Source organism: Myripristis murdjan, chromosome 5, assembly GCF_902150065.1.
Source record: "Myripristis murdjan chromosome 5, fMyrMur1.1, whole genome shotgun sequence".
Taxonomy (NCBI): Eukaryota; Metazoa; Chordata; class Actinopteri; order Holocentriformes; family Holocentridae; genus Myripristis; species Myripristis murdjan.
In genome coordinates this window covers 18,523,167-18,536,739 of record NC_043984.1, presented here as the reverse complement: position 1 = coordinate 18,536,739, position 13,573 = coordinate 18,523,167, and the positions used below count along the sequence as shown (strand labels likewise).

General features: G+C 40.7%; 1 protein-coding gene across 1 annotated transcript; it reads left to right on the top strand.

The window, feature by feature from the left end:
- The first annotated feature begins 6,324 nt into the window (after positions 1-6,324).
- On the top strand, positions 6,325-12,636 carry srsf3b (serine and arginine rich splicing factor 3b). The gene is made up of 6 exons (XM_030051710.1): positions 6,325-6,452; positions 7,453-7,663; positions 7,750-7,884; positions 10,109-10,147; positions 10,672-10,758; positions 11,923-12,636. The coding sequence occupies exons 2-6, from the start codon at positions 7,461-7,463 to the stop codon at positions 11,948-11,950; spliced, it is 492 nt and encodes a 163-aa protein (XP_029907570.1). The 5' UTR covers positions 6,325-6,452; positions 7,453-7,460; the 3' UTR covers positions 11,951-12,636.
- The last annotated feature ends 937 nt before the right edge of the window (positions 12,637-13,573 follow it).

The window sequence follows — 13,573 nt, the reverse complement described above, 5'->3', positions numbered from 1 at the left end:
TGACTCATCTCCCTGACATTTCTCTGCCACAGTAGGACAGTGACAGTTTAGCTGAACCGGGCAGAGCATTATGTATCCCAGATAATCATCATCAAACCTGATCTAGAGGTTCAAGTCTCAGACCTTCCAGTCACAAGCCTACCTCTCTGATGTCTCGGATACTTCCACCTTAAAACCAAGTCCAAGTCCTGTGTCAGTACGCTGCGTGAGCAACAACTGATGGTACATAAAGAAAACGACAGACATTACTAACACTCTGGTGCGTAGGTGGTGATATACATTTCATGACACTCTGAAATCTAAGACAACTGCTTTGAGAAAAGAAAAAAAAACTTTAAAAGGAAAAAGATTGTGTAAATCAGCCGTCTACAGAAGGCACACTTCAGTGTTTCCATAGTTACAGCAAGGAACAAAATGGCATGTTTGTACAAATGTGCCTTGCCTTTGCAAGGAATTAAACAGATCTGACTAAACATGGTGTGTATTTCAAATGTAGTGTTTGCAGTTTTGCTGATGGAAATCAGAGCTTTACATATATATATATATATATATATATATATATATATACACAAATGCTGGCTTGAATAAATGTGATAAGCAATTTGTAAACATTTTCTTATTGTATATTATAAAGAGGCAGTGTGTATTTCAAGAATAAAATCTTGGCCAAGAAGGTTAAAAAATCTACAAAATCCACTCAGTTATACAAGAAACTCCATTATGTATGGTGTGCCATTATATTTACCTTCATCATTTCAATTTCTTTTAGGTTTTTGCATTTTGTACATTTGCTGTTCTAAACACTTGGTGTCAGGTAGCTGTTTCCAAGTTTTCCCAAAATTTACTCCTCCTAAAAATGTCTCTTTTCCCATCACCGGCTTTGTAAATGGTAAAACAATTATTTAAAAAAAATTAAAGTAGCCTGCCCAAAGTAATCTACCAAGTTGCCTCAGAACAAACAGAGATCAAAACTAATTGGTGATCTTATCTGTGACATAATCCCCCAATTTGTATCTTCCCCCCCAAATAATTTCCTTGTGCAGTGGGAAAACAACACACACCAAAGACAAAACAAGGACACACCAACAGGTGATTACGTTTTTGGCACAACATATGAACATATGGTGCATAGAAAGTGGTGGATTATACATAATGAGTGGTAGAAGAAACAGAAAAACTTGGCTGCTGGCATAAGCAGCGACACCCCCCACATCTAAACGCACAAAAAAGGGCAGTGCCTACAAAAACCTTGTCACCTCCAAAACAGTTAGGGATTCTCACTTTAAGATTTAAATGTGCTGCAGGAGTATAACATATCTCCCTCTGTGTTTCTCCAGACAAGTCAACGATATTCAACACTTAAATGTTCAGGAAAAAACTTTATGGATTAACTGGCAGCAAAAGCTCATATAATGGAAACAGAAATGAAAGTTGAGAGTCACTGAATGTGAAATGTTGACATGAAGGATGCTAAATATACGACTTATGAACAGGGACTTTGCTGTCAGTGGAGTTTGTGCTGAGCAAAAAGAGGCAGCATAAAAGTTGAAGCTTTTAAAGTCCAGGCCCAAGATGGGACAAGTGAAAACAAAGCGGGTGGCTGAAAATGTCTCATCGAAGAGGTGGAGTTGAGTTTGGAACCCAAACAGAGTTAAATCTGAATTTGATGTTGTCTTGTTTGAGAATACCTGGCACCTCCAAAAGCATCCCATCATTTTGCTTTAGCAAGAGGAAGCATCCTCTTGATGGTGGTGGTGAAAGCTATTCATGCAAACATTTACCTCCAGGCCTTTGGCTTTGCATCATGGGAATCATCATAGGCATTAATGACTGGAAGAAAAAAAACAGCTCCTGACTGACAGCACATTATCATGTTGCACCTCCACAATTTAAAACTGGAAGAACTCTGGCCTAATTTGCCATACTGCCTGCGCTGACCATCCCTGGCAGAGCGTCGGTCACTGTGCCCTGTACAGTGTTGTTTGTGTTCCTGTTAATGCCAGCCTGCACTGTCTGAGTGTCTATCAGACTGGAGGTAGGGATGGTTATCATGCCTGCTGAAAAAAGAGTACTTATGCAAATTAGTCAGCAAAACATATCTAGCCCCTGAGGGTTTTAGTGTAGATTTCTTAGAAGAGTCTACAGCTGAAAACTTTTCTTTTACACCCGCTAGGACTGAAAACAAAGCAGGTTACCTTGCTGGAGAACAGCGCTATCTGTGTTGACTGGCTGATACACTTCAGTCTGAGCCACCTGGTGTCCCTACAGCATAACCTGCTGCTGACCCTGTGGACAAAACATATTTAGAAATCGTTCCTACACACCAGTGTTCCTAAACTGTGAGACTGTTGAGGAGAACCACTGAGAGAAAAATTCCACGGCATCTTAGCTGATCATTTTTTCTGTAGTATATGTTAAATATTAACTCTACAGTGACATGATGTACACTGAATAATTCAGTGGCCTACTAGAGATATAAGGCACAGATGCCTTTCCCCATCTATAAAGAAAACATCTCTGGCCAGGGGTTCTCCACAAATAGCAACCACTTATTTATTTATACTGTGTGGCAGCTTTTTATATTATTTTTAGATGTGACTTAAAAATCACCGTCACAGTCATTTTTGAAGTGTGTATATGTGTGTGTATGTGTGTCCATTGTACCTGGCTCTGTCCTGCTGTCAAAGTGGTTTGGGGCTGCTGGATGATTATCTGCTGTCTGGCCCTGAAGCATCTGACATCCCTGTATCTGGATCTGGTCTGGCTGCACCAGCTGGATCTGAATCAGAGGAGCCATCATGACCACAAATGTCAAGACTTCAAAATTAACTTTATTGAACCCCAAGTAGAAATTTGGTTGGAACAGCAGCGAAGAATTGATTGCAGATAAACATACAAAAAATTTAAACCACTGATAATAAAGCATCTTCACATCTTAATACAGGGTACCCATTGGTGAGGAAATACTACTTGCATGTGAATAGATCAAGTCTAGTTCCAGGCTTGTGGCCAAAAAACAGATTTTTTTAATCAAGCCTAAGTCAAATTACAGGTCACAGACATAATTTAAAATAGCCCTAATTAAGGCTAGTCTGGACTAATTCAATTCTGCAGAAACAGCTTAGAGAAACCCATGCTCAAAATAATGACTTAAACCATCTGTCAGGTTTACGTCAAATTACTATATAACTTTCAATGATTGGCTGATGTTTATATCTCACAACAGTTCCATTGAAGAACAAAACAGTTTGATGTCAAGTCAATTTCAGTTTTTCCAAAAACCTACAATATGACAGTTTGTTTAGTTGTTGATTGTCATAATTTTCAATTTATAGACCAGATATGTAACTACGCTAAAGACTAGTCAACCAAAAGCACTTCTCTGCAGATGATGAAATATTCCAGATTAAGGCTTGGTCTAACCATGCCCCATCCAACTGACTCCATATTATTTCTACCAATATAATCAAATATTATCCACTGCCTGCATTTCCCTTAAAATGTTGATGGTTCTGCAGTTTCTGTAGTTATACAGACCAAATCACTTACCTGTTGGACATCCTGAGCTCCAGACACAGGTACTTGCATTATGCTCTGCCCCGGCCCACAACAGCCGTCACCTTTACAGGCTGCCCTAAGGAGGAGCTGAGCCTTCACACACTCAGCTGCACCATCTCAGGCTGGCCCTGAACTTTGAAATAACACAATGCAGAACATGTAGAAACTATCAGGAAAGGTCAAGAGGGAATCAAGGATCTTATTTCCAAAATAATGGGAACTGCAACACAAATGCGTAAACAACAACACCTTCATCCCAACATCCTCGGCTTCCATTTAATGCGAGTTTACCAAACCATGCACATTACAACAGACTGTCGCTTTGGGCCTACAGTATTGCAAGACTTAGACCTGCAAAGGCGTGCAAAATGGTATTTGCAAATAAAACACTCCCATGGTTGACAAGCACACACGCTGTATCAATCTCCTTGGCTCTGTGAACAGTACTGATTTGGCAGTGTAGCTGCACCCCCTGTAGGACAGTTTCAGAGTTACAGCTATCTGGGCTGAGTTTAACAGAATCTCAGATGATGAGCCCAGTTCAAACAGCACAGCACTTGCTGGTTGAACGACTCAGCAGCAGTAAACAAAACTGTTTTTGATGGGATCATGCACATGAGCCAGAAATGTATGTAGGTAGGGGATAAGCAGCCCAACTACTACCCACAGCACCCTTTATCTGATTATCCGAGGCTCCAGCTCAAATTCCACTGCACCTTGGACAAGAAACGCAAAGACAGGTATGTCCAATTCTAAGGCAGTCACTTGATGTTATTTACAATTTTCACTGTGGTTATGATCTGTTTGTCACTCCAAGACATTCCTGCTACAACAAGCAGAAGAGTATCCACACTGGCAGAACTACAGCTTGGCAGGGAGAAAACACCCCAAGACATGCACCCTGCTATACACAGGCACTCCTCATATCATTACCTGCTGTCGGATTAGCAGGGTGTAGCTGCTGTGCTGCACTGCTCCATGGTCACTGCACCAGGCCCTGCTGAGAACAGGTGGCACACAGGTGGAGGTTTCCATTCACTGCTGACAGGATGAAGCTCCAAACCACATCCAATATAGGGATAAACCTCTTCTTCTCCATATTAGCTGATTAGTCTTGAAAGTGGTTAGTCTGAGTCTGTATATTACATCTTCTTCTTCATTACATTTTCATTGTCAGACGATGTTTACTCAAAAGGTTTCCCTGTCACAGAAGCATTGAGATGTGACTGGTAACATTATATTTTTACAGTTTTCAACAGTTCACCTTCCAGCCTGTGTCTTCTTAACTAGAAGTGACCAAACAAGTAGGGTTCACGCTTACTGGCCCCGTTTGTATATTGCATTCAAAAAGAGAAGCAAAAGTGCTTGTTTTGTGACTGTATGGTTGACTTCTCTCCATTATTTGCAGCTGGAAAATCACATTTCGACTCTCCACCGCTCACCGCTCTGTGATTGGCTCTACGACCTTGGTGACCGGAGCACTCGGCCAACCGCCAAGCTGCTTCTTCTTCTTCTTCCTTTATGGAGGTTGGCAAACAGCTTTAAGGTGCCACCTTCTGAATAGGAGTGTGCGCCAGAATGGTTACCATATACTTAAATTATATTCTTCTTCTAATCCCTTTGTTTTCTAAAAACCTGAAAATGGCCCAAAATTCCATGAATTCCTCTGTAACATTTCTATAAGATAGTAACGACAAGCTGTGCCTCTGGAGTGACTGTTTTAGTGCCTGCCTCTTGTTGATATTTAGGACGCCATAAAAATACATGCTCCCCTGTTATTTTTTTATGTTTTCTTTCTTCTTCCTTCTTCTTCTTCATCCTCTACTTGTTGATGATTTTGGCATGACCACCACGACCCTCTGAACTGGAGTGTGGGTTAAACTGTTTTTTCCTACCCTGAAGTTTTAAATTCTCTTTTAATAGTTAAGTATCCTTCAAAACTGGAAAATATGTTCCAATCATTCTTCACTAGAATTTGTCTGTACTACGTTTAGATTCAGGCTTACTCTGTTTGCATCTAGATGAGATATTAGCCTTTGCCTTTCTTTACTACTTTCTTTGCTCTACTCTCTTGAGTAAGTGTATCAATGAACTCAAACTCAACTTTATTCATATAGCCCAAAGTGATTGGAAAGATAGGCCTTTAATTTCCTTTTGAAAACACCAAGCGAGCTTACCCTTCTGATATGCAGGAGCAGTGTGTTTCCACAAGTTAGGGGCATAAAAACAAAAGGCAGCCTCACTTGTGCTGTTATGGGACACCTAGGGACATTTAAGACATAAGCTGTGGGGAACCTTAGTGATCTGGCTGCAATATAAAATGAAAGAAAAATTAAGGTTAAAAAATCTAATAAGACGAAAATATACAAAATACACAACCGTAAAAAAAAAAAAAAAAAGCTGTAAAACAAATGTAAAACGTACGTACTGTATTAGCTGTATTAATGTGTGTAGCTACAGTTTGGACCCACTTGTTTCCTCCGCCCCTCGGCTGTGTGCATGCCTGAGTGAACGCGCGTCCAAGTGTGCGTTCGTTATATCATCCGGATTAGCCGTCTGTACATCCATTTGAATTGCTCCAAGCAAAGCCTTCACAGCCCACTTGAACACCTGGGGAACCCAGCCCAATAAACTACAGCTATCTCAATGCTTCACTGTATTATCTTCAAGGTGTGTCCAGACTGGAAAAGTTAAATATACTCATCTGGGATGAGTAACATGGCATCTAAATTGACGGGGAAATCCTTGCTCCGCCCCTCCGCAATCTGCCCTGTGAAATTGCGACGACGTGCCGCTTCCTTTTTCGTCACGCCATTTTTCGTGCACACGACGACCGGAGGGTGTACGAGTCAGCGAAGTGTGGTGATTTTTTGGCGTGAATTTCATCAAACACGGTAATTTATAGGTTTGTACTGAAGTTTTGACGACCGTACAGTGTTGTGTTTGTAGTAACCGCCCGTTTGAACGGTTAACCATATAACTATATCTATTTTTTACTAACAGACTTTGTTTCCTGGCTAATGCTAACTGGCTAATGTAGGCCACAGAAAGGCGACAGCCATTTTAGCTATCTGGGTTAATGTTAGCAAACGCAGAAATGCAGACACTCAGCAGGAGTTGCATCTATTAAATGAAGGCAAACCTACAACGTTTGCTGCTCATTTATCGCATGTTTTAACCTGAGTTGTTTGGCTCGTAGCTATTTGTCAGAAACGTACGTAATATTCTAGAAATGGAACTTGAAACCCGCCACAGATGCAGGCCTGATTTTCACAGCCGCTTATTTAACATGAAGGATGTATCGCGAACCGGCTGTGATGCTAAGATAGCTTAGTTACGTTTTCCATAGTAACGGTAATAAAATGACGTATTTTACAGCTAAATGCACAGCTGCCTAACGTCACTGTTGTACGTTCACACCTGGGGAGACCTGTTCAAGAGGTGGCAGTATCGGTAAACACCAACCATGGTAATTATAGGTCGTCAGCAACAGGCTGGACTTCATTTAGCAAGAATTGGAAGTCTCAGGTTAATGCGTCCCCTAACAGGCTAGTTTAGGCTAAAAGAAAAAGTAGCCGTATGTTTAAAAAAAAAAAACAAAAACAGTATTGTTGCAGATCCATGTGGCCTCCAGTGGCTGGTGTGTGGTGCAGGACGGGTCGTGATCATGGGCCCCAGTTTTTGTTTTTCCTTTTTAAAATTAGGCCTTGTTGTTGGAAATGTACACGTTACATACATTGACAAGGTTCTCTTTTAGTTGATAATTGCAAAAGCACAGTTATTTGCTGTAGATGGACTGTAGCCCACGTTGCTATATCTACTTTTTTTTTTTTTTTTTTTTTTTTTTTTTTAAGGCTAATGAACTTAACACTCTTGTTCATCTTCTTGTTTCAGGTCCAGTCATGCATAGAGACTGTCCTCTTGACTGTAAGGTCTATGTTGGGAATCTGGGCAACAATGGAAACAAGACAGAGTTAGAGAGAGCATTTGGCTACTATGGCCCCCTCCGGAGTGTCTGGGTTGCCAGGAACCCCCCAGGTTTTGCTTTTGTAGAATTTGAAGACCCCAGAGATGCAACCGATGCAGTGCGCGAACTCGACGGAAGGTAGGCAGCAGTTCAACTTAACAGTGGAATAATTCCTTAGATTAACAAACATTTAGAGCATGATTTGTTCACTTTTGCTTATACAGGACAATGTGTGGTTGCCGTGTTCGAGTGGAGTTGTCTAATGGCGAGAAACGCAGCCGCAACCGTGGTCCTCCCCCTTCATGGAGCAGGCGTCCACGAGACGATTACAGGCGTCGTAGTCCACCACCCAGACGAAGGTAACCCAAACAGTCTCATTTGTCAGTGGTGTCCAATAGTGATCACTAATGTTTCTACCTCATCTCCAATTTTAACCCCACTCTTTTACTTCCTGATTCCACTCTCTGACCTACAGTGTATTTCCTGGTAATTGCACGCCTTTGCAGTCTAGACCTTTGTAGTGTTTGTACCTTTTTTTCCTTGTGGTAATATATATTTGTGACTGATGCAATGCCTAAGGCCTGTAGTTTTCATCTTCATTGACATTCTTAGTCATTTTGTCTATTGTACTAAAGAGCTAGACATTCATAAGCAGATACTGCAGTTCAGTATGGTATGGGGTTGGACATTATAATGGGTATTTCAGTGTAGTTGTTTCCATTGCTAAATACATCTTAAAAATCTGGCTCGCAAGACATTTATTTTTGGTCTAGACACTGTATTTTTTGAAGTGTACCACTTCTTGTGCACTTTCAATAAGTTTTGACAGTTAGGTGTATGAAATAGGAATAGGTAATTCCTATGTCAAAGAAGTACCCTTTTGTATAAAATTGGGGGTCGGGGAATGAAAATAACAGTTGTGATGCTTTTTTTCTTTCTTTTTTAAAATTTGGGGATGCTTTTTATTTTCCATCTATATTAATAAGAATGAAACCCGTTGCAGAGTCACCACCATGCCTCTTCTCACCACCCTCTGAGTCAATCAACTAGTCCTCTTTCAGCATCATGTGACCGCTGACCAGCGTGCCCCAATCAGCTTGGCTGGTGTTGTGTCACATGACCCAGGCATGGCCAGTCGTCAGGTTGCACCAGCCCATTGGTTCCTGAGCATGCCGTTCTCAACCTCCTCCTCCTCCAACCTTAACCCAAACGGCAGCGGCCCACCTCACATTCCCGACCAATCAGCGTTTTACGTTCCCAAATGTCTACACTACAACCTACCAGCAGCAGCCTTCGGCTAACCAATAAAAGCAGGAAAAAAGCCACTGCCAGCCCCCATCTGCCTGCCAACTAATCACCTTGCAGCATCTGGCCAGTCCTATTCAGCCATTTCTGCCTACCCGGCCGACAGTCTGCCTCCCTTTCGTCATATCTAGCTTGTTGAAAACCAAAATACTAGTAAGTTTTCCTGCTTCATTCAGTACACTGCTGATTACAGTTTTGAAAGTGAAGAGACAGCTGGTTTAAAAAGGTTGTTCTTTTTTTGTTTGAATCGTAAAGGTTTGTCTTTTTGTGCTCACTCATAACTGTAACTCATTGTTTCAAGGGGGAATGGCCCAACATCCAATGTCTAGAACATCACTTTTCCAGAGATTTGGATGATAGATAATCTTCTGGTGTGTCTTGGGGCTCTGAGCAGAATTATGAAGACACAAGAGTCAAAACTCAACTCCTCAAGTCCCCCTGAAAAGTCCCATTTTTTTCTGTGTGCTCTGTGGTTGATTTTTAGCTGATGTTAGCCTGGTTGTTTGTGCAAGATTTATTCCCAGTGCCCTATTATATCATCATTGGTTTTGTTACAAACCTCCATTTTCCTTATGCTTTCCATTCATGTGCACTAGACCAGCTGCATACAGATGGTGGCCTGTGTACATTTGTCTTAATCCCCACATTATGGCCGTCCCACAGTGCAAAGTGTGCCAGTGTGCCAGGTCTCCTTGATATTGTCATAACACTTCCCTGTCTGCAGTTTGTGGGGCTGTATCATGGAGGCAGTAGCAAGGAAGCAAATGATTTAGGCACAGGTTTCAAACCTTGATGAATCTGTAATCTTATTCATGATGTACATAATTTTCTTGAACATTTAATACTACATTGCTTGAAAATTAAAAGAATGTCTGTGATTGTCACATAGATCGCCTCCTTGTTTAAACAACATAATCAGCTCTTGCCAGGCTGGGCAGAAAGGAAGACATGTAGGCAAATGTTAGGTGCTCGTTGCACTGTGGGATTGGCCAGGGGGACAGACTGATGTCAGTCTGAGGAGCCCATCATCTTTATGGACCTGGTCCAATGCCATTGAGTAATCCACATTATTTGATTACACTGAAGTTATTGTATTCTCTTGGAAAACACTCTCAAATTTCTTACTACCGAGCTAGATTACATGACTGTGTTAAACGAGGCCCATTAAGGGATTACCTCAGGGGAGCACAGGCAATAAAGGGATTGAAGTACTGTGTGGGTCAACAGGTGAACAGTGCATCTTCTTGTTGTTAACATTTTTGTCTTTTCCCCACTCAGATCTCCTCGCAGGAGGAGCTTCAGCCGCAGTCGAAGCAGGTATGTAAGCTGTCAAATACAAATGTCTCACACAATAACTTGTAAGTTGATCACCCTTTTCAACACAGTCAAGCGGAGCCTGAATAGCCCCACCCCAAAGCTGGAAAACAGGCCCACAGCTCTAATCTCATTTAATCGTGTGACAAAACATAGAGCTGCTCTATTGACAGCAAATATGTGGAGTCTTTATGTTGAGTTAAACTTGGGAACTCCCACTTTGGACCAAAAGAAAGCTTAAAGCAAATAACTTGCAATTTTCTTCTCAGTCATGTTGATAATATCCTACATGTGTCCCTGATTTTCCATTTTTCTGTATGCTCTGATAGATTTTTTTTTTTTTTTTTTTTTTTTTTTTTTTTTTTAGCTGATCATGGCTTATACAGCTTAATGTAGTCATAGTGAGCAGCAGGTGTTCATGTAAGCTAACAGGCAAACTTAGTTGGTCCAAAAAAAACTTGACAAAACCAGTAAGATCCCATTTGAACAGATGAGATTTTTTTAATTGGATGGTTTGGCTTTTGCAGGTCCCTCTCCAGAGACAGGAGGAGGGAGAGATCCCTCTCCCGGGATAGGAACCACAAACCTTCAAGGTCCTTCTCTAGATCACGGAGGTATTGTCTTCTTATGATGTTACAATTTATCAAAGTAAAGTGTGCCAGTGTCTCTAAATGTAAAATTTTCACCAAAGGTAGCAGTGGGTGATCACTTTTTTATTCATGTATGATAGCTGTCATTTAAAATCACAAATGTACCTCAGATGTCCCATCACAACAAATCTATGTTAGTGGAAAGTAAAGCAGTGATAGGTCTCTCCAATTGAAACTGCTTTATACGCATGTTAATTTTCTTTAGTGGACATTCGATCACTGAGACACACACATAGAATAATACTTGCCTGTATCGCATTCCAGTACATGTCTTCCTCACACCATCAACATCAATCAGGCTGCCATACACTAACAAACTTACTTGCTATACATTAGAGATGGGAAGAAGTACTTAAGTACTCATTATATAACCATCAACTCAACATTTAAAATACTACTTCAAATTTGCAATGTGGTTTTGAGATTTCCCCACTTCAAACTAAATCCCTCACTTGAATGATGTGGTTCCAACTGAATCCACGGGGTGGCACTATAGCCCTCCCGAGGTCAGCTGAGCCGCCACACTTGGTGGTTGGGATGCAGTGTGGTGGCAGCTGCCTGGTGCTTCTGTGCCAAAGGAGCACATTTTGCTTTAAATTGATTGGATGTACAAAGGGAAGTCTAAATTTCACACACATCAATTATTTTTGCGTTGAGTTGTTTTTAAAATGAGTACTTATTTTTATCAGAGACTTCTCGACTGCTAAATTATTCCGTTCCCATCTGTACTATAAATGTTGCTAAATGTATGCCAAGATAGGTGCACATACATGAGAAGAGACGCTTTCTAGTCTAGGGCATCTGAAATTCTGACTTGATGGGCTTTGAACTGAAATATTCAGCCACTGTGATCTCCTTTTTAAATTTGCTTTTATTTTGACTTGTAGCAATAGCAATCTTTGAGTGTAAATTACATTAAATAAGACCATGGTGATGATCAATTGTGTCACCACTCACACTCATAAATTTGCACTTTTTATTGAGTTCAGGAAAGCTGAGTTACTCCTGGCTCCTTGAATGTTTTTTTTTTCTTAAGCCCTGCTCACGTGAGATTGTTTCACTGACATTGTTGTAGTCGGTTTTGCCAGCATTTCTTGTTTGCCTGAACAATCTTTCTTTTCGCCACAGCCGCTCCAGGTCTAATGACAGAAAGTAGAAGAATGCATGGCTGTCAATTATGAAGGGAGCTGAAGATGTAAGAAACGGTTGTACTGGGTTTGCCGTTTCATACGATGGACTTTAACAAGACCCTCTGGTCATTTTGCATTGGATTTTCTTCTCTCTGTTTCTCTCTCTCTTCTCTTTTTTTTTTCTTTTTTTAATATGTTTTAGTGGTGTAGGAGGTTTTGTTTTGTTGGCTTTGGTAATGCATTTTACCTGATTCCTCTTAATGTGTACAGTAAGTGGATGTGTGCAGGTGTTACGCTTGACCCCAAGTCCTGTCAGTGCTGAAGCGTAGTTGTGTCAGCCATCATTCCAGTTCAGTTAATCACTTAAGAGCGTTCTTTTTTGTCAATGAATGTACCGTGTAGTTTGACGTAGTGTAACAGTTCATTATTATTGTGTAAAAGCCAACAGGATTTTTGAATCAGGAAGGATGGGATTGTGAAGGGAATTCCCTCCCTTGGATCGTATGTTCCCCCAGCCTAATTTCTTATTTAACTGCGATTTTCATACTTCAGACTTCTATTGGTAAATGGTTGGCCAATTGAATAAAGACATTGATTTGTAACATGTCATTGAAGAATATGTAATGAACACAAGTATACATTTTTGACAATAAAGGATTCCACTGTTTTTCTTTTACATGTGTAATGGTCTCAATTAAAACTACTGGTTGTAGAAAACTGCGTTATTTTTCTTTCTTTCCCCTGGTATCTTTAAACTATAAAGTAAAATAAAATAAAGTAAACTCGCATTGTATCCCATAGTATATCCAGTTTTGGCTTTTCCACAAGAGGGCACTCTTTCACGGCACTAAACTGTATAGTAACAAGTTCTGCACCTTAAATATTCAATTCAGTAGCTGTATGATTTTATATATAGCTGCTACTCACAAATTAAGATACTGAGCAAATTACTGATCCGTTTGTTTTCCTCAAGAAAAATTACTGGACCCGTGAAAGTGTTGCATTCCCTCTTTACTTTGTCTTCCCTGCTATTTCTGCTACTGTCCTCAGGAATAATGAATTCCAAACATATTTCCACATCTACATAGAAACCTCATTATCATCTTCCCGGGGTTGTCTGAGCCACTTTGAAGTCGCATGTTTAATACTGGGCGGAACTTGGCGCCTTCACCCCGCTCCTTGTCACTTTCTAAGAACAAAGGAAGACAAATGGTGACTGAACAGTGTAACCTGAAAGTTCATGGTCACTGTGTCCCGCAGGTTTCCCTCCTTTTTTGTTGAACGTGGTGTGTCAGGATCTTAAGTTATGTAAATGAGTGAGAGTTTAACCCTTTAACAAGAACACACAAGTGTTAGAGCCATCCACTTAACAGCTTCCCGACGATAATAAAGTTATCTCCGCCTGTGTATGAAGTGGGCTTAAAGAAATGTCCATTTTTCTATTTTCCATGTAGGCTGAAGCCGGCATTAATAACGTGGTTAGACTACAGGAGAATCGCAGAATCGAAACATTTTAAACTTTCTTATTTCGTCTGTCCAATGAGGCAAACTATATTGTTGAGGCTGGTCAAAAGTGATGTTTTATCTGAAATACTTTCTGCGATTATTTGGAGATCCCCCCCTGACACTTCTCCCGGTCTCCCAGGCTG